The sequence below is a fragment of the Salvelinus namaycush genome, chromosome 40 (assembly GCF_016432855.1).
Source record: "Salvelinus namaycush isolate Seneca chromosome 40, SaNama_1.0, whole genome shotgun sequence".
NCBI classification, from domain to species: Eukaryota; Metazoa; Chordata; class Actinopteri; order Salmoniformes; family Salmonidae; genus Salvelinus; species Salvelinus namaycush.
In genome coordinates, this window is record NC_052346.1 from 12,578,137 (window position 1) to 12,604,131 (window position 25,995).

Consider the following 25,995-nt stretch of genomic DNA (forward strand, 5'->3'; position numbering starts at 1 on the left):
AGTGGTGTTTGAGCCTGTTGTCCGGACCGGCCTGCGGCATATTTGACAAAGGACGGTTTTCTGGTCTGTGTCAGACTTTTCATACCCAAACCACGTCCATGCGACCGAAGTAGCCCCTCTTTTAGGTATGATCTCCGTGCTCTGTGTCACGTTCACTCTCCTCCATGTTTGTTTGTGTTGCAAATTTCCTTCCACGCGGCCACACCGCACGTGTGGAAAAACGCAAAGCGTCGTCCAATTGACGAAAAATATTACCGTAAAGAGTGTGATTTGCGACACAACAAAATAAACGATAGACGTTTTTCTATCGTTTCATATTATGCTCTATCGTCAGACGATATATATCGTCATATCGCCCAGCCCTATGGATTAGTGCTATCCGGGATACTTGGGACGTCCCTACCCTAAACCCTTAACTAACCATAACCATTTAAAATGTCAACTTTAAAATGGGGTAGGGATGTCCCAAAGGTTCTGGGTTGCAAGGACCTATTTATCAGGGTGCAAAAAAATAATTTCGTCCCTGGGTGGGCTCGAACCACCAACCTTTAGATTAACAGTCTAACGCGCTAGCCGATTGCGCCACAGAGACAGTTGCACCATGTATATGTGACCGTAACTAAGAATGTCACCGTCCCTGTACTAGACCAATTCATCTTTGCATTCTGTCGGACTTGGGTTGCTTTTCAATGCTAAGAGACTTCTTCCTTTGCTACACATGCACTGCTCTGAGAAGACCAGTAACACTCTTTGCAGCACGGCAGCACCCATAGTAGGCTGAGCTAATGAGAGATCACTGTCAACATCCTGAGACTACATGAAATACAAATCACCCCTTACCGGTGCTCTCTAAACTCTAATAAAATTCTGACAGTCACCCAATTTCAGACGATGCAGATTTTTAACATGTTTTATTCTGATACGTTTCACCGTCTCTGTGGCGCAATCGGCTAGCGCGTTAGACTGTTAATCTAAAGGTTGGTGGTTCGAGCCCACCCAGGGACGAAATCTTTTAGTTTTCTCTTTGAACGTCTGGTTCTACAAATATAACGAAAACAGCAGTGACAACATGCTGGAGAGTAGTCAACGCTTTTGCAAACCTCTTTCCCTAAACACATATACTGGTACTTTATAATACCATGACAGAACTAGTGCTGTTCCCTCTACCATAATCTCAGCGCCCAGAACAGAGAGCGCCGGGAGACTAACGTCTGCCATAACTCCTGTGAAAAGTACTCTTACACAAATTCCAAAATTCCAAGTACACTTCCTCTCCGCTGCTGTCCCAACAAAAAGAATTGCGCCCAACGTGGGGCTCGAACCCACGACCCTGAGATTAAGAGTCTCATGCTCTACCGACTGAGCTAGCCGGGCACTGATGACCACAGCATTCCTCAGAGGCTAAAACGTATCGCAATATCAGTGACTCCTACTTCAGTAATAAAATAAGTGCATGGATGGAGCCTGGCCACAAAGAAGAGAGGTCTAGTTGGGACAAAAGACAGGACAACATAACACGGGATCCCAGCACAAAAGGTTGGTGGCACCTTAAATGGCTCGGCTCGTGGTAATGGCTGGAGCGGAATCGGTGGAATGGTATCAAATACATCAAACAAATACATCAAAGGTGAAATAAAAACACATGGTTTCCACGTGTTTGATGCCATTCCATTGGCTCCGCCCTCAGTAGCCTCCACTGGATCCCAGTTTCAACTACCACTGTCAAACACAGAGGCACACACAAAGTGATGATTCTCCATAAACATTATTCAAAATAAAATATAGTAAATTGTATAAAAAAACACATTTCAAACGTAAAATTACAATAAAATTTTGCTGCCCCGTGTGAGGATCGAACTCACGACCTTCAGATTATGAGACTGACGCGCTACCTACTGCGCCAACGAGGCACGAAGTCCACTTGTAAATAACATGATTTTTAAAGACAAGTGCTTCGGTTCGTGCGGTACTGTTCACATACATTTTAATAAGCTAATAAGGTTGTTACAACACCATAAACATAACACTGTATGTTAGCCCTTCTAAAACGCCCTTCTAAAACGGACGTTCCACTCCCATTCAAGTAAAACTTGCAGTAGCCCCCAGTGGTAACAGAGAAGCACAGCAAGGATAGACCATAGAGAATGATAGAGGACTCATCATTGTATCTGTCCCACTGGGGCTGGGCAACTCCAGTCCTCGGGGCCTGATTGGTGTCACACTTTTTCTCCATCCCTAGTAAACACAGCGGATTAATCAAATTGCATTCTCAACTGAAGATCATGATTAGGTGATTATTGGAGTCAGGTGATTATTGGAGTCAGGTGTGTTAGCTGGGGCTGGGGCAAAACTGTGACACCGATGTCAATGGTTGCGTCAATTCAATCTGGTATCAGGACAAAATGTGATTCAGAGTCACCGAATATACTTTAAGTATTTTTATTAAACTCAAGTGATAAATGGTAAATGCAATTTTCTGAGCGTGGTTTAAACTTGCTCAGCCTATCGCCGGCGCTCAGGCTGGTCCCAGCCTCTTGGCGCTCCTTGGTGTCCGGCGCTGTTGCTGTGTAGATTACGCTCCCACACCCTAGAGACTGAGGTCAGACAGTTCTGTAACATTGTTTGAGCTATTTGCACCTGCATAGAAAGCATACTGTTCTCGCTCAAGGTTAACCACAGCTTCTCAGCACACTTATCTGGGGCAAAATGTTACTTCCAGCACACACACAGGAACCCAGACCAACAGTTGCTAATATTCAATCACATGTGTTATAGTATTGGGTTATAGTGCAATAAACACAGATCCTCACACCAATCAGGCCCCAGAGGACTGGAATTGCACAATGCAGGGCAGCGCTGTTTATATCTGGGTTGCATCCGGTTTATACAGACCAACATCGCATCATCACGTCATCCAAAAACATAGCAGACACTGGATGAATATAAAAAAGAGTTAATATCTTTGACTGAAAGTGACGGGGGAACAAAAACATTTGGCCTCAGCGACAATTATTTTAATAATTCAATGGATGATTTGTTCACAAAGGTGATGACTAAAGTGATTTTTCAAATCTGACCTCTCTATGTGGCCTTCTATGGAATTTGGCTTTCTAGGCCGGGCGTCATTTAAACTGCAGTACTGACATAAAATGATTGGAGCAATAGAAACCCTTAGGCAGCGCCATTGCGGCCATCTCCATTTTGAAGTAGTCCATTTTCTTCTTCTACTGCTTCTATGAGCTGGTAAACAAACTAAAAAGGGTGCATACAGCCACCTGGAGTGTGCCATTTGAATAGGTATAAAGTTGAGGTTGGCGTTTTACTGCCACCTGCAGTTATGGAATGTTTGCTCACAAGTATAATTAATTGGATTATCCCTCCGAATTACCCAAATGGAATTATGTGATCCTTCCTTAACCCATAGGAAGCCCCGCCCAGTTGACTACTTCAAAATGGTGAAAGTCTCAATGGCACCACCCATGCTAAAACTGGCTTTTGGGCACTAGAGTCCTCTACAATTCTCTATGGGATAGACAATGGCGGGTCAATACAATGGAAATTAATGGTGCAGTGGTGGGCCAGAAAACATATAAACCGCATGGCTCACCATTTATACTGCCTTGAGGGAGAGTCGCTAATGCCGAACAGAACACAGCCTCGACTTCTCTCGCCAAGGTCAAACTGTCAATATGAGCAGAAAAAGAGACAGAATACTGTCTGTAATAAACCAAAAACATCTCTGAAAATACCCGAATGTGAGCCTAAATAAATATATGCCTACATATTTTACAGACCATCAATGTCCATTTTCATGAGACTCAGAACGAGTAACAGTTGGCCCATGCATTTTTTGGCCTGAACACATGGAATCCACGTGGACAGCTAAGAGACCCCTGAAGCGAAGGTTGATGTATCTGCACCATTTCAAAGAAACAAACATACTCCCCTACTTTTACAAAAACCCTTTTTTCTTACTACCAGGAGGCAGATATGCACAAGCCAGCTGTTCTGTTTTCCTGAATTCTAGTCTAGCCCTGCAACTCCTATAATGGTTTTTAATATCTTGGACACAAATAAAATACTACTATATTACTAGTAATGTATCGGTTTATTTTCCGTGTGTAATACCAGCTAGCTTAATAACAGTTTGTAGTCGAGCATAGCCGACTCCAATCCATAGGCCCAACACAAGGTTGGCGTTTTACTACTTGGCCTACTCCTACTACTTGGCCTACTCCTACTACTTGCATATCGGACAAGCAACCCCTTAAAAAAAACTTTGGTAGGCTACGGGATGCATTTCAAAGTATGCAACAAATGTATAAACTTTAGAGCAGCGGAAGAATTACATCATATTTTTGTCAGTCCACAAATCTCTTTTGCGCGCTTACCTGTTCAACCGACGTCACTCCTCTGAAAATTATACGGCACGTGATTAGCACAATTTAACTACTTTTATGAGGGGACACAAGACTCTTAAACACCCCTGGAGAGAAAATTGTATCGCCCGAACAGGGACTTGAACCCTGGACCCTCAGATTAAAAGTCGGATGCTCTACCGACTGAGCTATCCAGGCTCTGTTATATATAAGAGGAACTGTTATTATACATTATCAGTGCTAGAAACTATGGTCTGTATTTGTCAGAAATCATAACCAATCCAAACACTGGAATTAACTGCTCCTTTTAGCAGATAGGTGGGACTGGAGGACAGGAGTCAGTGTTGAGTGGGAGTGGCCTGTCACCTGGTGGTGTAGTCTTACCTGGTCTGGCTGGTCAGTTACATCTTGTTTTTGTAGCCACCTTTTGCCTTGACAACTTTGCACACTCTTGCCATTCTCTCGACCAGCTTCATGATGTAGTCACCTGGAAATATATCCTTTGGTCTGATAAATCCAAATTTTAGATTTTTGGTTCCAACCACGGTGTCTTTGTGAGACGTAGAGTAGGTGAATGGATTATCTCTGATCGTGTGATTCCCACTGTGAAGCACGGAGGAGGAGGAGGTGTGATGGTGTGAGGATGCTTTATTTAGAATTCAAGGCACACTTAACCAGCATGGCTACCACAGCATTATGCAGCGATACGTCATCCCATCTGGTTTGCACTTAGTGGGACTATCATTTGTTTTTCAACGGGACAATGACCCAAAACACACCTCCAGGCTGTGTAAGAGATATTTGACCAAGAAGGAGAGTAAATACCTGGCCTCCATGTAACAGTATAACTTTAAACCGTCCCCTCGCCCCGACACGGGCGCGAACCAGGGACCCTCTGCACACATCAACAACAGTCACCCACGAAGCGTCGTTACCCATCGCTCCACAAAAGCCGCAGCCCTTGCAGAGCAAGGTGCAACACTACTTCTAGGTTTCAGAGCAAGTGACGTAACTGATTGAAACGCTAGTAGCGCGTACCCGCTAACTAGCTAGCCATTTCACATCCGTTACACTCACCCCCCTTTCAACCTCCTCCTTTTCCGCAGCAACCAGTGATCCGGATCACGGCACCAATGTAACAGTATAACTTTAAACCGTCCCCTCGCCCCGACACGGGCGCGAACCAGGGACCCTCTGCACACATCAACAACAGTCACCCACGAAGCGTCGTTACCCATCGCTCCACAAAAGCCGCGGCCCTTGCAGAGCAAGGTGCAACACTACTTCTAGGTTTCAGAGCAAGTGACGTAACTGATTGAAACGCTAGTAGCGCGTACCCGCTAACTAGCTAGCCATTTCACATCCGTTACATCCACAATCACCCGACCTCAACCCAATTGCAACTTAATACTAGGAAGGTGTCCTTAATGTTTTGTACACTGTGTATATTTATATTCCGGTCTCTGACATGGCTCGTTCTGATATTTCTTAATTGTTTTACGGAATACACGGGTATTTTTTTTTATTACTAAGTATAACTGCACTGTTGGAGCTAGAAACAATCATTTCACTGCACCTGAAATAACATCTGCAAATCTGTGTATGCGACCAATAAACTTTGATTTGAAGATTGTTGCAACACCATAAACAGAACAATACAGCTCAGTGGTTCTCAATCCTGGTCCTGGGAACCCAAAAGGTTTCACATTTTTGTTTTTGCTCTAGCACTGCATACCTGATTCAAATGATCAATGCCTGATGATGAGTGGATGATTTGAATCGAGAGTGTGTAGTGCTAGGGCAAAAACTAATATGTACACCCATATGGATCCTTTTGTCAAATTAACGTAAAAAGTTGAGTTTTGTATTTTAGCTAACCCTAACACTTTTCTTAACATTAATCTAATTATCATAACCTGCTACATTAATTATCCTAACCTGCTGAGTAAATTATCCTAACCCGCTACAAAAAGTGAAATCTGAAGTTAATTTGACAAAAGCTTGAACCCTTCTAGCCATGACCTAAAATAGACGTTCCACTCCCATTCAAGTAAAACTTGCAGTGAACCCCAGTGGCAACAGAGGGCGCACATCAAGAAAGGACAGAATGCATGGTCAGATGCAGATTTCAACCATGCAGTAGTGGGCCCCAAAACATGAAAACTGCATGGCTTTCCATTACCGCCTTGAGCGGGAGTTGCTAATGCCGTAGGCAACACAACCAGCCTGTGCTCGCCTTCTCTGTCCAAGGCCAATCTGTTAATATGATCAGAAAGATTCATATTAGAATAAGGTCTCTAGTAAAACAGAAAACTACTGGGAAAAAAACAGATTGTGAGCCTAAATAAAAATTGGCAAATATGCACAAGCCAGCTGTGCTGTTTATCCCCTGCATTCAAGACTGAGTCCTTGTCTAGGCCTGCAACTCAGTTCATTAATTAATTTATTGTATATAAAAAAAAATATTGGCTACTATATTATTAGTGATGTATCCGCTTATTATCCGTGTGTAATAGCAGATCGCTTAACCGTTTGTAGCCGAGCATAGCCGACTCCGATTCATAGTCCCAACACGAGGTCAGCCATTGGCCTACTAACGTTACTTGTATACCTGTCGTTCATCTGACAAGAAACGCCTTAAAACCCCCTTGGTACGGGATGTACTTCAAATTTAAAGTATGCAAAAGTATTTAACAAAAAATGTATAAACTTTAGAGCCGAGGACGAATTACATCTTGTTTTTTTTCAGTGCACACATCTCCTTTGCAAGCTATCCTGTTCAACAGAGGTCACTCTTCTCTGAAAATTGTACGGCACGTGATTTGCATAATTCAATCACCTATTATGATTGGTTATACGATTCTAACACCCCTGGAAAGAAAATATTGTCGCCCAAACAGGGACTTTTGAAAATTTACGGCACGTGATTTGCGTAATTGAACCACCTATTAAGATTGGTTATACGATTCTAACACCCCTGGAGAGAAAATGGCATCGCCCGAACAGGGACTTGAACCCTGGACCCTCAGATTAAAAGTCTGATGCTCTACCGACTGAGCTATCCGGGCTCTTTTAAGAACTTCCACTATATATGATAACCAACGATAGAAACTCTCAGAGATTATAAAGGGCACAAACACTGGAACTGTCTGCTCCTTTTAGCACTTTGATGAGCGGGACAGGAGTCAATGTTGACACTGATTTGTGGGACAGGACAGGAGTCGTTGTTGGGTGGGAGTAGCCTGCCACCTGGTGGTTTAGTCCTGACTGGTCAGTTGTTTTGTGGGATCCTTGTGAATAAGGGAAAGTTGTTGACGATAGATTAACCGGTAAACACTATATCGATATCAGACTTTTATTATGATTGCTAAATACTGTTCAATTTAAACACTTGCACCCCAATCCCACCTTCCCTAAAACCCTTGTAAATATTGGACTATAAATTGTGCCTTCCTGTATTAGGGTGGTTTGGGGTTAAACGCCCCGCTCCTGTAATTCTCACACAAACCACTTTATGTCTCCCAAAAGTGTTCGACACTTTCCCTGAATGCCACTAGTCTTGCTCAACTAAAAATGCCATCTGTCTCATTAAACTTTTAAGTCACTAAACAAAAACGGTTTTGAGGTGCATTGATCAAATATTTTGTAATTTAGAAAAAGTTATGTACCTTTTTATATATACCAGTAGGGGAGCCTAAATAGAAATAATCCACTTGATTAGAGATAATCTTTGTTATCTGTTTTTTATTTTAAGTGAGTATGTTTGGGGCAAAATGCCCCCAAGACAATCGATGCAAGTCAATGGTACCTACTGTATATATTAGCATTTACCAAATAATTTCCAAATCATCTATAAGTAACTTCTTTGAGTTACACAATCAATTTTGAGATATTTTAGGATTACTTGGACAGGAAGGGTGAAAATAAAAAGATGGGCCGTGCATAAAAAACCTGATCATAAAATAAGTTTCCATCCAATTTGGTGATAGATTTTCATGTGAATATTCTAAAATACGCATAAAAACAATATGCGCATTTTCCCACCAGAGATGTGTTTCCATCATATTGACTTGTGGCAGATAAAAGGTTCTGCGTGATGACATAGTGCACATAAAATACCTTTTGCTGTTAAATTGCCATGTACCGAATAACAAACACAAGTTAAATGGGCTTCCATCACATTTTCAACTCGACTGATGTTTTTCTCACACTCTAGTATTGGCATGTGCGCAGGGTTTCCCAAACTCTGTCCTAGGGCCTCCCCTGGGTGCACGTTTTTTTTTCTTTCAAAGCACTCACAGTACTGCTGATTCAAATAACCAACTCATCATCAAGCTATGGTTATTTGAATCAGCTGTGTAGTGCTTGGGGAAAAACCAAAACCTGCACCCAGGGGGGGGGGCTCAGGATCAGTTTGGGAAACACTGAACAAGGCAACAGTGCTATCAGCGCGCTGTTAGCTACAGCACATATACAGCCTACATCAGGGATGGGCAAATCCAGTCCTTTTGGGGCACTGTAAAGTCCATTGAGAATAAGAGCACCTCCTCCCAGCTGCCCACTGCACTGAGGCTAGGAAACACTGTCACCACCGATAAATCTACGATAATCGATCATTTCAATAAGCATTTTTCTACGGCTGGCCATGCTTTTCACCTGGCTACCCCTACCCCGGCCAACAGCTCTGCACCCCCCGCAGAAACTTGACCCAGTTACACTAGCTCTGTCAGGAGGAATGGGCCAAAATTCACCCAACTTATTGTGGGCAGCTTGTGGAAGGCTTCCTGAAACATTTGACCCAAATTAAACAATTAAAAGGCAATGCTACCAACTACTAATTGAGTGTATGTAAACTTCTGACCCACTGGGAATGTGATGAAAGAAATATAAGCTTCTCTCTACTATTATTCTGACATTTCACATTCTTAAAATAAAGTGGTGATCCTAACTGACCTAAGACAGGGAATTTTTACTAGGATTAAATGTCAGGAATTGTGAAAAACTGAGTTTAAGTATATTTGGCTAAGGTGTATGTAAACTTCCGACTTCAACTGGATATCCATCCTGCCCTGCCTTTCTAAAATCTTCGAAAGCCAAGTTAACAAACAGATCACCGACCATTTCGAATCCCACTGTACCTTCTCCACTATGCAATCTGGTTTCCAAACTGGTCATGGGTGCACCTCAGCCACGCTCAAGGTCCTAAATTATATCATAACCTCCATCGATAAAAGACAGTACTGTGCAGCCGTCTTCATCGACCTGGCCAAGGCTTTCGACTCTGTCAATCACTGCATTATTATCGGCAGACTCAATAGCCTTGGTTTCTCAAATGACTGCCTCGCCTGGTTCACTAACTACTTTTCAGACAGAGTTCAGTGTGTCAAATCAGAGGGCCTGTTGTCAGAGGTCCGGACAGTCTCTATGGGGGTGCCACAGGGTTCAATTCTCGGGCCAACTCTCTTCTCTGTATATATCAATGCTGTCGCTCTTGCTGCTGGTGATTCTCTGATCCACCTCGACTCAAACGACACCATTCTGTATACATCTGGCCCTTCTTTGGACACTGTGTTAACAAACCTCCAAACGAGCTTCAATGTCATACGACACTCCTTCCGTGGCCGCCAACTGTTTTTAAATGCTAGTAAAACTAAATGCATGCTCTTCAACCGATTGCTGCCCGCACCCGCCCGCCCGACTAGCATCACTTCTCTGGACGGTTCTGACTTAGAATATGTGGACAACTACAAACTGACTATCCTACCGACATAATTTACAAAATAGCCTCCAACACTCTACTCAGCAAATTGGATGTAGTCTATCACAGTGCCATCTGTTTTGTCACCAAAGACCCATATACTACCCACCACTGCGACCTGTATGCTCTCGTTGGCTGGCCCTCGCTACATATTCGTCGCCAAACCCACTGGCTCCAGGTCATCTAGAAGTCTTTTCTAGGTAAAGCCCCGCATTATCTCAGCTCACTGGTCACCATAGCAACACCCACCCGTAGCACGCGCTCCAGCAGGTATATTTCACTGGTCATCCCCAAAGCCAACACCTATTTTGGCCGCCTTTCCTTCCAGTTCTCTGCTGCCAATGACTGGAACGAATTTCAAAAATCACTGAAGCTGGAGACTTATATCTCCCTCTCTAACTTTAGGCAGCAGCTGTCAGAGCAGCTCACCGATCACTGTACCTGTACACAGCCCGTCTGTAAATAGCACACCCAACTACCTCATCCCCATATTGCTATTTATTTTTATTTTTATTTGTTGCTCTCCGACCTAGAATATGTGGACATCTATAAATACCCATATTAAACATCTCCAATCCAAAATCAAATCAAGAATCGGCTTTCTATTTCGCAACAAAGCCTCCTTCACTCACGCCGCCAAACTTACCCTAGTAAAACTGACTATCCTACCGATCCTCGACTTCGGCGATGTCATCTACAAAATAGCTTCCAATACTCTACTCAGCAAACTAGATGCAGTTTATCATAGTGCCATCCGTTTTGTTACTAAAACACCTTATACCACCCACCACTGCGACCTGTATGCTCTAGTCGGCTGGCCCTCACTACATATTCGTCGCCAGACCCACTGGCTCCAGGTCATCTATAAGTCCATGCTAGGTAAAGCTCCGCCTTATCTCAGTTCACTGGTCACGATAACAACACCCACCCGTAGCACGCGCTCCAGCAGGTATATCTCACTGATCATCCCAAAAGCCAACACCTCATTTGGCCGCCTTTCCTTCCAGTTCTCTGCTGCCTGTGACTGGAACGAATTGCAAAAATCGCTGAAGTTGGAGACTTTTATTTCCCTCACCAACTTTAAACATCTGCTATCTGAGCAGCTAACCGATCGCTGCAGCTGTACATTGTCCATCTGTAAACAGCCCACCCAATTTACCTACCTCATCCCCTTACTGTTTTTATTTATTTACTTTTCTGCTCTTTTGCACACCAGTATCTCTACTTGCACATGATCATCTGATGATTTATCACTCCAGTGTTAATCTGCTAAAGTGTAATTATTCGCTCCTATGGCCTATTTATTGCCTACCTCCTCATGCCTTTTGCACACAATGTATATAGACTCATTTTTTCCCCCTACTGTGTTATTGACTTGTTTATTGTTTACTCCATGTGTAACTCTGTGTTGTTGTATGTTCACACTGCTATGCTTTATCTTGGCCAGGTCGCAGTTGAAAATGAAAACTTGTTCTCAACTAGCCTACCTGGTTAAATAAAGGTGAAATAAAATTTAAAAAACATCTATCACTCCAGTGTTAATACTAAATTGTAATTATTTTCGCATCTATGGCCTATTTATTACCTTACCTCCCTAATCTTACTACGTTTGCACACACTGTACATAGATTTTGACTGTACGTTTGTTTGTCCCATATGTAACTCTGTGTTGTTGTTTTTGTCGCACTGCTTTGCTTTATCTTGGCCAGGTCGCAGTTGTAAACGAGAACTTGTTCTCAACTGGCCTACCTGGTTAAATAAAAGTGAAAAAAAAAAAAAAAAAAAAATACAAATTCATTGGTGTCACACTTTTGCTTAAGCCCCAGCTAACACACCTGACTCCAATAATCAACTAATCATGATATTCAGTTTAGAATGCAATTAGTTGAATCAGCTGTGTTTGCTAGGGATGGGGGAAAGTGTGACACCACTATCAGCCCCCAAGGACTGGAGTTTCCCATCCCTGGCCTACATGATTACATGATGATATTATTATTATGGACAAAAGAGCAAGATTATTTTTATTTGTCAAACGGCAGCCAAGCATCGATTATCATCTCACCAGCATCAATCTCATCACCTTGCACTTTTCACTACCCTTTGAAGATCATAATTTATTTAATCCGTATAATAAACTAAATCCGTAAATAAACTGCATGCCTGCCGGATGAGTCGTAGTGGGAGGACCACACATGTCATCGCGTGACTCCAAGTTTACTTAAATATCATGCCTATTATATCAATATTTGCGAATTAAAGAGTTTCCACCGACATTTTTTGCATAATTCATTTTACCGAAAAATATAAAAAGATCTCACCTTGTCTAGCCTATTTTATTTTGTCGACATTTGGAAAGATAACCGGAAAATGTTGTTTCAATCAGGCCTGTCATGACATTTATGTACTTTACTAGCATAAAAAGGTCGGATGGAAACCTGGTTATTGTGAGGATATTAATAGTGAGATGTGCAATGCCATTTTGTTTTCCGATATTTGATTTATTTAATTAAAATAAGATACCTAGACTTTAGCTTCTAAGAGTCCATTACAAAAAAATGGCACAATAAAACATATACACATTCATCTTCGGGGGGCATTTTGCCCCATAGACAGGGGCGTTTTCCCCCACTTTCTAAAGTTTCTGTTTTCATTGAATACCCCCCCCCAAAAAAAACTGCTCTATACTTATGCTAAAATGTTTATTCTATTCTACTGAGCCATTTACTTTATGTTCGTATTCTTATATTTTATTATAAGTAAGCATTTCATTGGACGGTGTATACCATGTGTATCCCGTACATACAACACTTGAATTACATAAAGTTATTAAATACATTTTTATTGATGATTTAACAACTGTACAAAATGGCAATTTACAGGACAATCTATAAAAACAACAGATACAGATAGGCTATAGCTCAGGCATCCTAGTACCACGTTGTTAAACTTGTACCACTGTATCCCAGGAGACCCTTTACATTATTCAAATCCATTCCTCCAGGTCTGCCTTCTATTTTTATCCAGGATCTGATTCAGATTGGACTCTCTGGCTGGCCACTCAATTACATTAATATATCAATCAATAAAGCAAGCAGCGCTGCAGACCTTGCCTTCTAGAAATGAATACCCAGCTGTAGTCTCTGACAGTATCTATTGAAAGCATCTGTCATCTTTAGCCTGGTCCCAGATCTGTTAGTGCTGTATGGTCGACCATATTGGGTTGGTTATACAGCACTTAAAACAGATCTGGGACCAGGCTAGTCTACTTGTGAGTCCAGAATCAGTGTGAACAACAAAAACAAACACCTGTAAATCACCATGCATCTCAACCTCAACTCTCTGAAGGTGGCACAAGCCCTGGTTAAAATAAAGTCATACAAATATGAAATGATCAAAATCAATATACTGATAACTGACATCCTTTGAATTCAACAAAAGTCATTAAAGTGCATTCTCTTTCTTCCCCAGACAGTTGGGCAGAAAAAACATGCAGTTGGCCTGATGCTGACTATTCTATCCAGCTGTTAGTGTTGATTGAAGGTTCATTGCTGTATAGTTATGGGATGGTTGTGCTTAAAGGGGCAATCTGCAGTTACTACTTCCATTTTTTGGACTTAAATCCATCTTGGATATAAACCCATTGATTCTTGGAGAGTATAACTTATAAATGCACCATGAGCTTAGTTCCACTGTCACACCCCATCAGAAGCCAAAATATACATTTGTAAATGTAAACAAACACTGTATAGCGTCAAAACATGGTTAAAACGGAATGGATGGTCAGTCCTTGCATCCACAGCTCTGTCTATGAATTTGAGTGTGGTTACATTTCTCCAGCCCCATCCTTCAACCTTTTACTGAAACAGTGATGGGGGGTGCTTTGTTATGATTTCAACTGTGGATTGCCGCTTTAAGCGCTTAAATATGGCACGGAAGAGGCTGAAGTTACATGTTCCAACCAGCCTGGTAAGTTTGCTTTCTTTAATTAAATAGTGTTTGTATGAAACAAAAACAATAACTATGATGTGTTTATTGTATATCCCTATTTATTAACTATCTACACCTCAATGATATACTTAGAATAGTCCAATGTCCTGATTTGAATTACAACAGTATGTCTATGCACACGGTGTATATCGGTTTAGTGCCTGCTTCATGTCTATGAGATCTTTGTACAACACTATCACCCAATCTACCACCCAAACCCAAAAGGATTCCTCGTGCCAATGCAGTCATACTTTGGTGGAAGTCCGCTCTCCTGTCATGTCACGTCACACACACACACACATATATATGTGCATGCATATATATATATATACACACACACACACACACACACACACACACACACACACCACCATTTTTCTCTGAAAGTGCAATAAATATAAGCAACACAAAGAGAAAAAACAAAGAATTTAAAAAAATGACAAACTTGTCTGTTATCTTTAAAAATGTACATTAATTGCAGTTTACACCCACACGTAATTTGCAAACGAATGCAAGAAGAAAAAGTAATCTCTGGATAGACGTTGCCCTTAGGCACAGATATGATCAGTTTATCCTCCCTAAATCCTAACCTTAACCATTATGGCGACAAACCATAAAGCTGGCCTTAGATTAGTGTCTAGGAGGCAACTATAAAAGCCGACAAATATGATACGGTTTCTATGCTGTCAGTTATGATGAAGTCATCAACCACCGTCACTTGATTGGCTGAAGTGTCATCCACAGAGGGTGTCAAGAAGAAGTCCTTGTAATCTTCACACTGTTACTCGGTTGTTTTTCTCTAGCCCAGAGTGAATAACACGGCATGCTGCTATCCCACAGGTCTAACCATCTGGGGTCAAAGGTGAAGCCATGGTCAAAAGTTCACAGATGAGCAGGAAGTTCTTCTCTGGTAGGATGAGGATGTGTGATGTGTTTGCGAAGGAGGGGGGGGGGGGGGGGTCTCCCTGGTCAGTTACGTCACCTGAGGAGAGGGAAACAATGATATGGAACCCCATACACAGACACAAGACCTGTGTGTGTGTGTGATTTTGTAAACACCTTGTGTATGTTGGGAGGCATGTCGTCCTCTGAGCCCTCCTCAGGTACAGTGTCGGGGTGTCGGCCTCCTCGTCCCTCCTCTGCCCAACCCCCCATGGGCACACGCGCCGACCTCACCACTCTGCCCCCCGAGCCAACAGAGTCTGGAGGAGTGACACACACACACAGTGATATCAGTATGATCCATATCAGTCATCTTCAATATCATTACATATTAGGGAATGAGAGTATTATTTTTCATGGTTGTCATGGTTACCCGTGTTCCCCCCGTAGCGACGCTGGCTGTTGCTCTGGAGTGGTGCCACTTCCTGTCCCGGAGTGGTACCTCGGTCAGGGTTAGGGCCCGAGTTAGAGCTGGGGATAGGGCCGGGGGTGGAGATAGGGGTGGAGATAGGGAAGGTGTGTGAGCGGGGGATGGGGTTTCGGGGGTTAGTGTTCCCTGACCCTGAACCCCCCTCCTCAGTGATGCTGTCACTAATGTCGTCACTGTCCTGCCTGTGCCAGGTGTGCCGGGACAACTCCCCTCCAGACTGCTGCTTATGGAGCTACATAGAGGGAGGGAGAGGGGGAGAGAGGAAGGAGGGAGGGGAGAAGGAGGGAAGAAGAGGGGGAAAGAGGAAGTGGGAGAGAGAGGGGAGGGAAGGGAAGGGGGAGAGACGCATTTACTTTTGATGCTCTTTATTGCAAAATGTTTAAAACCATCCATCCAGACAGACAGACAGACCTCATGTATATAGAGTGCGTGGATGCTCATCTCCGTGGAGGCGTATTCTGATAGGACAAGACTTGTCAGTTGACCTTCCCACACACTACTGCCTGAACTAGCAGTTCGAGCATCAGTACTGGTGGGGGAGAGAAAGAGAGTTAGTTGATTGACGGTTAGTTGATAGATTGCTTGATTAGTTGTGGGAGGAGTGTGGGCTTTACCTTGATCCCGCCATGGCTCTGCTTGCAGAAGAGGCGTGTCCGGCTGACCTATGGGCGGAGCTACAGCTGCCCCTCATGCTGCTGACTGAGAGGGAGCGCAAGGCTGACGCCCCGTCGCTAACACCCACCGCCCCGTGATTGGTCAAGAAGCCGTCCCGCCCCAGATGAAGAGAGGCCAATGAGGGGGGACCTGCCAGGAAGTTAGCTATCAGACTCCTTGGCTGCGCGAGAGAGAGACACACAGACAGATAATTCGATTTTTACCTTAAATATCAGTGTAAACAAAAAACTCAGAAATGTATACAATGTTAAACTTGAGATCAAAATTGAAGTGTCAATGTATGTATTGGCATGTCTGTCTGCCTCCCTACCGCTGACTCTGACAGTGAGGTGAGAGTGTGTCTGTCTCCCTACCTCTGACCCGGACAGTGAGGTGAGAGTGTGTCGGTCTCCCTACCTCTGACCCGGACAGTGAGGTGAGAGTGTGTCTGTCTCCCTACCTCTGACCCGGACAGTGAGGTGAGAGTGTGTCTGTCTCCCTACCTCTGACCCGGACAGTGAGGTGAGAGTGTGTCTGTCTCCCTACCTCTGACCCGGACAGTGAGGTGAGAGTGTGTCTGTCTCCCTACCTCTGACCCGGACAGTGAGGTGAGAGTGTGTCTGTCTCCTGTAGCCTCTCTCTGTACTCTCTCCTTCAGCTGGCTGATGAAGTGAGTGGTCTCAGTGGGGGGCTGCCACTGGGGGTTGGTGATGGCAAAATGCATCAGGGAAAGCTCAGTCTTTCCATCCTCCGCCTGTTGGTAAATAGATGCCTCTGTCTTCCCCTCAGACATCCACTGGAGGGAGGAAGTAAGAGAAAGGAGAGAAGGAAGGAGTTAGGGACAGGAAAGGGTGAGAGAGAGGGGGAAAGAGAGTCACTATTTATGCATTGCCCATCTGTGTGTGTGTGTGTGTGTGTGTGTGTGTGTGTGTGTGTGTGTGTGTGTGTGTGTACGTATGAGTCGTGTGTGTGTGTGTGTGTGTGTGTGTCTCTCACCGCGGGGTGTCCGTGCTGTCTGATGTCCATCTGAGCGAAGGAGCAGGTATCTCCCACCCCTACCACCTCCACGGTGAAGTTCCTGAAGAAGTCAATGATCTCCAGAGACTTCCTCCTCAGACTGAAGATCAGGATGAAGGGAGTCACCAGGGGGCTGATCAGCTCCTCTAGGATAAACACCTGGACAGGCAGAGGAAAGGTTAAAACACCTGAATGCTGATCTAGGATCAGGTCCCCCCCTGTACATATAATCGTACTTCATTGCGACCTTAAAAAGGGAACACTGATCCTAGACCAGCACTTCTAATCTGAGATGTTTTGTGAATACAGGCTCTGGCCAGGTAGAGAAGAATATGCCATGTGCTTCAGAAATGATTGATAAGTTCCTGCTTTATAAAAAGAGTGGAAAAGGTTATGACTATAGTGCTACTCACAGCCTTGTACTGGAAGAGCTGTGAGAACTGGTCTCGTGTCTCGTAGCGATGAGCGTTGCCCTGCCAGTGGTCTGGCATGTAGTGGATGTGAGCCAGAATCACCCTGAGCAGCTGCTCTGGACAGTAAACCAGGTGTTTATCTGGGATAAAAGACCTGAGGAGGGAGGGAGAATGTATAAGAATGTACTAAACCCTTCAAAATGACGTAGCACACAGACAGACACACACACACCTGCAGACAGTGATACACACTCCCAGCAGGGTGATGGATGACAGGACGTGTTCCACGGCGAGGACGTCTTCGTCGTAGATGGTCAGAGCAATGAGGACAGCCAATAGGGAGCCAGCAAAAAACGCCACGTTCTTAGCCACCACCGTCAGCAACGAGGACAGGAAGCAGTTCATATACCTAGAGGACGCCTGGAGGTGGGACACACGCACAGAAGTGAAGAAAATCTGACATTTTAGCCACCACTGACAGCAACAGACAATAATCAGTTCATCAATAATGACCTTACACACCTTCTATGTGTGTGTGTGTGTGTGTGTGTGTGTGTGTGTGTTCAGTCCTACTTTGTAGCCCTTGCTGAGCCGTGACATCAGTTCGTGGTCGAGCTCATTGAAGTGGCGAAGGTAACATCGACCGTACAGAGACCAACACCTCGCTCCCAAACTACCTGGCTCACGCTTTATCACCTACACACACAGACAATAAATTAGCTTTACAGTATCTCCTACACCTCTATAACGGAGCACAGCGGTGTGTGTGTGTCCCTACCTCTGTATAGCTGAAGAAGGCATACAGTATTTGCCAGACCAGTACGACAGGACAGAGTAAGAGGTTAGCGATGCCGATCCACAGTATACGTGATGCCAGTTTGTCTGCCAGCTCCAACCTGTTACCACCTCTCTTATACTGCGGCTTCAAACTCCACTCACTCTCAAACAGAGAGCCTGGGAAGGGGGGGTGAGAGAGAGAGACACAGAGAGAGCGAGAGAGACAGAGGTGAAAAGTGTACCAAACAAAGTGTACCAAGCACAAACTCCAAAACACACACACCAACCTGGCCCCCAGAAGAGGATGAGTTCAAAGTTGTACTTGAGGCCGCGGGTGTAAAACACACTCTCCCCGAGCAGTGGCGGGCGGAAACGCACAGGAAGGAGGGACTTATTTACCATGGCAACCTGGAGGAAGAAGAAAGGGGTTTAGGTGGTGTTGTTTTTGATTGACAGGTGGCTCAGTAGTAGGGGTACAAGCGAGGAATGGTAAATAAGATGTACTCTGACACGAGCACAAATACACGTGAGTGCACACACACACACACCATGTAGTTTTTGAAGCGCAGGATACGGTGGTATATGTCCAGTTCTGTGAGTTCTTTCTTGTGGATACAGATCTGGTGTTCCTTCTGGATCTCAACGATCCGGGCCTGAACCTCCTGCCATGTGAAGTATGGCAGCTCTGCCTAGAGTGGGGGGAGGAGAAGGGGGAGACAAGGAGGATGAGAGGGGGAGGGGTGAAGATCAGTAGTTAAACCAGTTGGTTCAAGACACGCAGACAGACACACCACACACCACACACCATGCTCATCTTGAGTGCGTTGGTGTAGAAGGAGCGTATCTCCCAGTAGCAGCAGACGTTGTAGATGAACTTGATGAGGCGATGCAGCCAGAACACTCCAGATATCATCAACACAAACATCACTGTCACGTTGTCACGGATACTGGCGGGAAAACAACAAGCAGATTGTCACGGATACTGGCGGGAAAACAACAAGCAGGTTGTCATAGATACCGGTGGGAAAACAAAAATCAGTAAGGACATTTTCTAGCATTCCTTATTAACTTGAGTGCAAAAGATGTGTTAATTAAGTGTTTATAATGCATTTATAAAACATTTATAAGCCTTACCTTGCACTGCAGACGTCCACAGGCAGGAAGGCGTCAGGCAGAGTGACTTTGGAGGAGTCGGTGTGGTTGACAAACTTGTTAGCGAACAGAATGTCATAGTCCACACAGTTAGCCAAGAAGACTGTGAACCCTACCACAAACAGCAACTGACTACAGAGGGGGAGAAAGGGGGAAAGAGGAGAGAGAGAGGAAAGTTAAAAACAACCCCTCAGGACACCGACATGGACCACATAGAAGACACACACACACACACACAAACTGTGTACTTACACCAGCTCAAAGACCTCTCCCAGCAGCATACAGGTGAAGCCATTCTTCTGGTGCAGGTTATAGACGTGTCAGGGGTCAAGGATCAGATGATGACATAAAAGTAGCATGTGTCCTCTCATAATGAAAGTCTAGTCAGCTATAGTATTAACTCAGGTCACAAGCTCAACATACCTCCTCCTGGAGAGCTACTGGGCGTGCAGGCTTTTATTCCAGCCCTGCTCTTACACACCTGATTCTATTCTTCTCCCGGGAAGGTGTTGACTATCCCGGTCTTAAAATAACCCAACTACTACTAGCTGTAGTAGTGAATGATCCGGGAGTACAGAGCCACAGAGGGGTAAAAGGATATCCTCTGGAAGAACAGGTCCAGGTTCTCTATGTGGTGCCACGGGGCTGCAGAGAACAGTTAATAACAAAAACAGGTTAGTGTGTGTGTGTGTGTGTGTGTGTGTGTGTGTGTGTGTGTGTGTGTGTGTGTGTGTGTGTGTGTGTGTATCTACTAAAGAACTTTACACTTGTTTCCATCAGGTATGTGCACCAGTAGGTTCTCCTCTCCGGTTGGAGAGTCGCTGTATGAAGCCTCTAGGCGCTGGTACTCTGTGTCAAAGTGTGCCGCCATGGTAACCACAGCTTCAGTTACCTTCAGCAATCAAGCCCCTAGCTACTGATTGGACCTGTGGACCACAGAAAGGGTGAGAGAGATAGAGAGATCAGTGCCATAAATCCACAGATAGGCTGTATTACAAAAACCATGTGTCTTTCTCTTCCCTCATCTGCACTGGATTGAGTAACAGAGGGAACCTCTTTCAGACGTTCACCTATCCAGCTCCTCACATGAAAGTAGATAAAGGAGAGGAGGCGAGGAAAGGAAGCCAAACATGTCAATACCACACCTGTGCTCCACCCATCACTGGAACATGAACGTGGCCATGCTTGAAAGACACGACAGACAGACAACTGACAGGTGTGGATTTGGGCACACAAAAACAATTCTTGCAGCAAATAATAAGCCATAATATTACAAAAGTTCCACCGTTTGCCTAGCATAAAAGAGCCTACGTTAATCATGTTGGCCAATATAGACATGTCCCTGGGAAAACGCTGCTGACACAATGGACAGTGTTGCGAAATGTGCTCTGCGACTCCAGCGGAATCACAACCACGGATATTGAGACAGAGAGCGTTTTAAACCACATTATAGCCTACAAATATCCTACGGTTTTACGTAGAGCCTATGGCTCTGATTTTACTCACGTGAGCGACAAAAACCAAGTCTATACATGCTTTTTGACCGACGTGCGAAGCGTGGCTTTAACTTATAAACAATAAGCGTTCCTTGTGCTGCTGGCCTTTTGAAAGGCAACAATGACGAGGTACACGCAGCCAGCCTCCTCCTATGCTATAATCTACATATAAGTGGAAATATTGTTGCATCTTCAAGTATTCAGCAAATAGCTTACCTGGAAAATGATTCGGCTACGCGTATTTAGGCCTACAAACAAGAAAATAGCCCACCTTTGTTGACCAAGCATAGTTTAGCTCCATTCCAGGATTATTACACGTAAAGGGATTGCCGCTTACATTTCACCCTACAGAAAGAGAACATGGGACATTACAATTCTAAAATCATGAAATTGTAACGATAAGCCGATCTCACTGCTTACAATATAGCCGTGATTTAAAAAATAAAAAAACTGTAACGTTAGCTAGGCAGCCCGGTAAAGTGTAGGCAGAGATGTGCTACCCTAGGAAGAACCGAAACCGTCAAGATGATTTGGTTCTCAGAATATTGGCAGAATGCTATTGTTGAAGAAAGCTGCATGTTTATGACAGATCTACAAAAACATCACAAGGATTTAGCTCTATATTTTACTGCACTAGACTAATAGTCTGTTGAAAATGTTATCCGGTCTCAGCCTACCTTTGACGCAGGTGGACTGATCGTCAATGAGAATTGCCGAGCCCTTGTTTATAGAAGACGTCTAGGCTTTGTTTTCCTGTTTATTTTTGAGTCAGAGGCGAAATTTGGTTTCATTTCTGAAACACATTATGTACACCAATGCCTGTCATGGCTGATGGATACCTGGTTTAGCCAATCAGAAGAGTGTTTTTCCCAAACGGGGAAGAAAACAGCCAGTCATAGACAGAGGCGGACTCCCAAAGAGGCGGACTCCCAAAACTCCTGCTTCAGCTTTCATGACACGCCCTTTGAGCTCATACAGGGGTATGACATGCAGGTTTTGGTCAATGGTCAGTTATGATATTCCTCCGTGTTTTGAATTAAATATAAAAGCAATCTCAAATATCGTCATCTAAAACTCAAAAGTATCTAGACTACATGTCATTCCTGACGACGAGAAATCGTAAATGATGAATTGAATGTACATTCATTTTTTATTAAAGTCTATATGATATTTATGGTCTCGCCTGAAAATTTAATTAATTAAATGTACCTTCCCCTAGTGGATATTTATGGTATTACAACAACATTGACACATTCGGGGTGCTGCTATACTGAAACTCACCTCTGGGTTGGGCTATAAACCCAACCTATTGCTAAAGTTTGAAGTTACATTGGCTGTGCCTTACAGTAATGATGAAGTCGATTAGACTCACAATTACATGTATCTGCTATTAACCAAGTTGTTTGTTCTCAAACAAGCCATATAGACATTGTGGAGTGTGTGGATGAGAATATTCATAATGTGACTGTGGGCCGCTGGAGTGACAGCTGGCCTTTTGCTCAGTGTGTCTGTTAACTCTAATGGCCACCTGTGTGTTGAATATGTAAGAACATTACTTGGCCATCTGTTTCATCCTTTCATTCTCCCCACCTCGCTCTCTGTCTCACCCTCTACCCCCTTTCTCTCGCTGTCTATCTTTGTATGCGTGTGTGCGCAGGCTTGTGTAATCTAATCATTATAGTGAGTAGGGCTATTACGTCTGGTGCGATTAGGATTAGGATTCATTTAGGATAATCTGATAAAGTCTGTCCAAGACAGAAACACTACACTCTTAAGAAATAAAAGTGGTATCCAGAATCTAAAAGGGTTCTTCAGCTGTCCCTTTTTGGTTCCAGGTAGAAGAACCCTTTTGGAATCAGGTAGAACCCTTTTGAGGTCCATGTAGAACCCTTCACATGGAACCCGAAAAGAGTTCTACCTGGAACCAAAAAGGGTCGTCTTATAGGGACAGCCGAAGAATCCTTTTTTCGAGGAGTGTACAGTCGTGGCCAAAAGTTTTGAGAATGACACAAATATTAATTTCCACAAAGTTTGCTGCTTCAGTGTCTTTAGATATTTTTGTCAGATGTTACTATGGAATATTGAAGTATAATTACAAGCATTGCAATAGTGTCAAAGGCTTTTATTGACAATTACATGAAGTTGATGCAAAGAGTCAATATTTGCAGTGTTGACCCTTCTTTTTCAAGACCTCTGCAATCCGCCCTGGCATGCTGTCAATTAACTTCTGGGCCACATCCTGACTGATGGCAGCCCATTCTTGCATAATCAATGCTTGGAGTTTGTCAGAATTTGTGGGTTTTTGTTTGTCCACCTGCCTCTTGAGGATTGACCACAAGTTCTAAATGGGATTAAGGTCTGGGGAGTTTCCTGGCCATGGATCCAACATATCGATGTTTTGTTCCCCGAGCCACTTAGTTATCACTTTTGCCGTATGGCAAGGTGCTCCATCATGCTGGAAAAGGCATTTTTTGTCATCAAACTGTTCCTGGATGGTTGGGAGAAGTTGCTCTCGGAGGATGTCTTTATTCATGGCTGTGTTCTTTGGCAAAATTGTGAGTGAGCCCACTCCCTTGGCTGAGAAGCAACCCCACACATGAATGGTCTCAGGATGCTTTACTGCTGGCATGACACAGGACTGATGGTAGCGCTCACCTTGTCTTCTCCGGACAAGCTTTTTTCCGGATGCCCCAAACAATCGGAAAGCGGATTCAGCAGAGAAAATGACTGTACCCCAGTCCTCAGCAGTCCAATCCCTGTACCTTTTGCAGAATATCAGTCTGTCCCTGATGTTTTTCCTGGAGAGAAGTGGCTTCTTTGCTGCCCTTCTTGACACCAGGCCATCCTCCAAAAGTCTTCGCCTCACTGTGCATGCAGATGCACTCACACCTGCCTGCTGCCATTCCTGAGCAAGCTCTGTACTGGTGGTGCCCCGATCCCGCAGCTGAATCAACTTTAGGAGACGGTCCTGGCGCTTGCTGGACTGTCTTAGGCACCCTGAAGCCTTCTTCACAACAATTGAACCGCTCTCCTTGAAGTTCTTGATGATCCGATAAATGGTTGATTTAGGTGCAATCTTACTGGCAGCAATATGCTTGCCTGTGAATCCCTTTTTGTGCAAAGCAATGATGGCGGCACGTGTTTCCTTGCAGGTAACCATGGTTGGACAGAGGAAGAACAATGATTCCAAGCACCACCCTCCTTTTGAAGCTTCCGGTCTGTTATTCGAACTCAATCAGCATAACAGAGTGATCTCCAGCCTTGTCCTCGTCAACACTCACACCTGTGTTAACGAGAGAATCACTGACATGATGTCAGCTGGTCCTTTTGTGGCAGGGCTGAAATGCAGTGGAAATGTTTTTGGGGGATTCAGTTCATTTGCATGGCAAAGAGGGACTTTGCAATTAATTGCAATTCATCTGATCACTCTTCATAACATTCTGTAGTATATGCAAATTGCCATCATACAAACTGAGGCAGCAGACTTTGTGAAAAATTATATTTGTGTCATTCTCAAAACTTTTGGCCACGACTGTACAGCTTATATACACACACATCTATTCTGACAACAACCCCTAGTTGATACTGAGATGCTAATATGATGATATGGCAATAGTCCAATGGGTAACACCTTCTGTCCACAACACAACCCTCAGTGTGTAAAACAACCTTAAATGCAGTGTACTGACAAATTAACAGTATGTTTCTGAAAAATAGGTCAACCAACCCAAGATCAGTAACTGGTTGGATCAAATCACATTTTATTTAACACATGCTTTGTAAACAACAGCTGTAGACTAACAGTGAGATGCTTCGTTACGGACTCCTCCCAGTAATGCAGACAGAAAAATAAAGAACAAAATAACACACAATGAGTAACGATAACTTGGCTATATGCACGGGGTACCAGTACCGAGTTGATGTGCAGGGGTACGAGGTAATTGAGGTAAATATGTACATATAGGTAGGGGGAAAGTGACTAGACAGGAAAGATAATAAATAGTAACAGCAGCGTATGTTATGAGTCAAAAGAGTTAGTGCAAAAAGAGTCAATGAAGATAGTCCAGGTAACTGTTAAACAAACTATTTAGCAGTGTTATGACTTGGGGGTAGAAGCAGTTCAGGGTCCTGTTGGTTCCAGACTTGGTGTATCGGTACCGCTTGCCGTGCGGTAGCAGAGAACAGTCCATGACTTGGGTGGCTGGAGTCTGACAATTTTTAGGGCCTTCCTCTGACGCCACCTGGTATAGAGGTCCTGGATGGCAGGGAGCTTGGCCCCAGTGATGTACTAGGCCGTACACACTACCCTCTGTAAGGCCTTGCGGTCAGATGCCAAGCAGTTGCTATACCAAGCGGTGATGCAGCCAGTCAAGATGCTCTCAATGGTGCAGCTGCCCATGCCACATCTTTTCAGCCTCCTGAGAGGGAAGAGGTATTGTCGTGCCCTCTTCATGACTGTGTTGGTGTGTGCGCACCATGATAATTCCTTAGTGATGTGGACACCGAGGAACTTAAAGTGCTCGGTGATCAGCTAATTTATCTTGCTGACGGTGAGGGAAAGGTTGTTGTCCTGGCACCACACTGCCAGATCTCTGACCTCCCTGTAGGCCGTCTCATCATCGTCGGTGATCAGGCCTACCACCATTGTGTCGTCGGCAAACTTGATGGTGTTGGAGTTGTGTGCAGCCACACAGTCGTGGGTGAACAGGGAGTACAGGAGGGGACTAAGCGCGCACCCCTGAGGGGCCCCAGTGTTGCGGGTCAGTGTGAGGGATTTGTTGTCTACCCGCAACACCTGGGGGCGGCGCATCAGGAAGACAAGGATCCCATCAGGAAGTCCAGGACCCAGTTGCAGAGGAAGGCGTTTAATCTCAGAGTCCTTAGCTTAGTGATGAGCTTTGAGAGCACTATGGTGTTGAACGCTGAGCTTTAGTCAATGAACAGCATTCTCATGTAGGTGTTCCTTTTGTCCAGGTGGGAAAGGGCAGTG

At 44.2% G+C, this 25,995-nt stretch overlaps 1 protein-coding gene and 6 non-coding genes across 9 annotated transcripts; 1 reads left to right on the forward strand and 6 right to left on the reverse strand.

Annotated features, from left to right (window-relative positions):
- Window positions 1-518: 518 nt before the first annotated feature.
- trnan-guu lies at window positions 519-592 on the reverse strand. The gene has a single exon. It is a non-coding gene; the product is annotated as a tRNA-Asn (tRNA).
- Window positions 593-931: 339 nt separating this feature from the next.
- trnan-guu lies at window positions 932-1,005 on the forward strand. The gene has a single exon. It is a non-coding gene; the product is annotated as a tRNA-Asn (tRNA).
- A 296-nt stretch (window positions 1,006-1,301) lies between these two features.
- On the reverse strand, window positions 1,302-1,374 carry trnak-cuu. The gene has a single exon. It is a non-coding gene; the product is annotated as a tRNA-Lys (tRNA).
- Window positions 1,375-1,837: 463 nt separating this feature from the next.
- trnam-cau lies at window positions 1,838-1,910 on the reverse strand. The gene has a single exon. It is a non-coding gene; the product is annotated as a tRNA-Met (tRNA).
- Window positions 1,911-4,504: 2,594 nt separating this feature from the next.
- trnak-uuu lies at window positions 4,505-4,577 on the reverse strand. Its single transcript has one exon. It is a non-coding gene; the product is annotated as a tRNA-Lys (tRNA).
- Window positions 4,578-7,374: 2,797 nt separating this feature from the next.
- On the reverse strand, window positions 7,375-7,447 carry trnak-uuu. Its single transcript has one exon. It is a non-coding gene; the product is annotated as a tRNA-Lys (tRNA).
- Window positions 7,448-12,960: 5,513 nt separating this feature from the next.
- On the reverse strand, window positions 12,961-21,811 carry LOC120033526 (autophagy-related protein 9A-like). Of its 3 annotated transcripts, XM_038979909.1 has the most exons (20): window positions 21,683-21,811; window positions 21,277-21,350; window positions 20,275-20,435; window positions 20,111-20,154; window positions 19,762-19,826; window positions 19,492-19,641; window positions 19,163-19,304; window positions 18,906-19,046; window positions 18,645-18,765; window positions 18,359-18,534; window positions 18,154-18,276; window positions 17,813-18,000; window positions 17,581-17,734; window positions 17,147-17,326; window positions 16,740-16,946; window positions 16,111-16,331; window positions 15,908-16,025; window positions 15,440-15,728; window positions 15,184-15,326; window positions 12,961-15,106 (listed from the first exon to the last, which is right to left on the reverse strand). In XM_038979909.1, the coding sequence occupies exons 3-20, from the start codon at window positions 20,378-20,380 to the stop codon at window positions 15,098-15,100; spliced, it is 2,577 nt and encodes an 858-aa protein (XP_038835837.1). In that variant the 5' UTR covers window positions 20,381-20,435; window positions 21,277-21,350; window positions 21,683-21,811; the 3' UTR covers window positions 12,961-15,097. The 3 variants fall into 3 exon arrangements, with proteins under 3 accessions (XP_038835837.1, XP_038835834.1, XP_038835835.1); XM_038979906.1 differs by having other exon boundaries at window positions 12,961-15,326; XM_038979907.1 differs by having other exon boundaries at window positions 12,961-15,326; window positions 21,222-21,350.
- Between the last annotated feature and the right edge of the window lie 4,184 nt (window positions 21,812-25,995).

Bases quoted from the DNA above. Each gene is read 5' to 3' on its own strand.
- LOC120033526 (XM_038979906.1), bottom strand. From the start codon at position 20,380: ATGGCGGCACACTTTGACACAGAGTACCAGCGCCTAGAGGCTTCATAC. The intron at 19,047-19,162 runs GTGTGTGGTGTG...CCCCCACTCTAG, and splicing joins ACGCACTCAAGATGAGCATG to GCAGAGCTGCCATACTTCAC. The intron at 15,327-15,439 runs GTAACCATGACA...TCACTCCTCCAG, and splicing joins TCGCTACGGGGGGAACACGG to ACTCTGTTGGCTCGGGGGGC.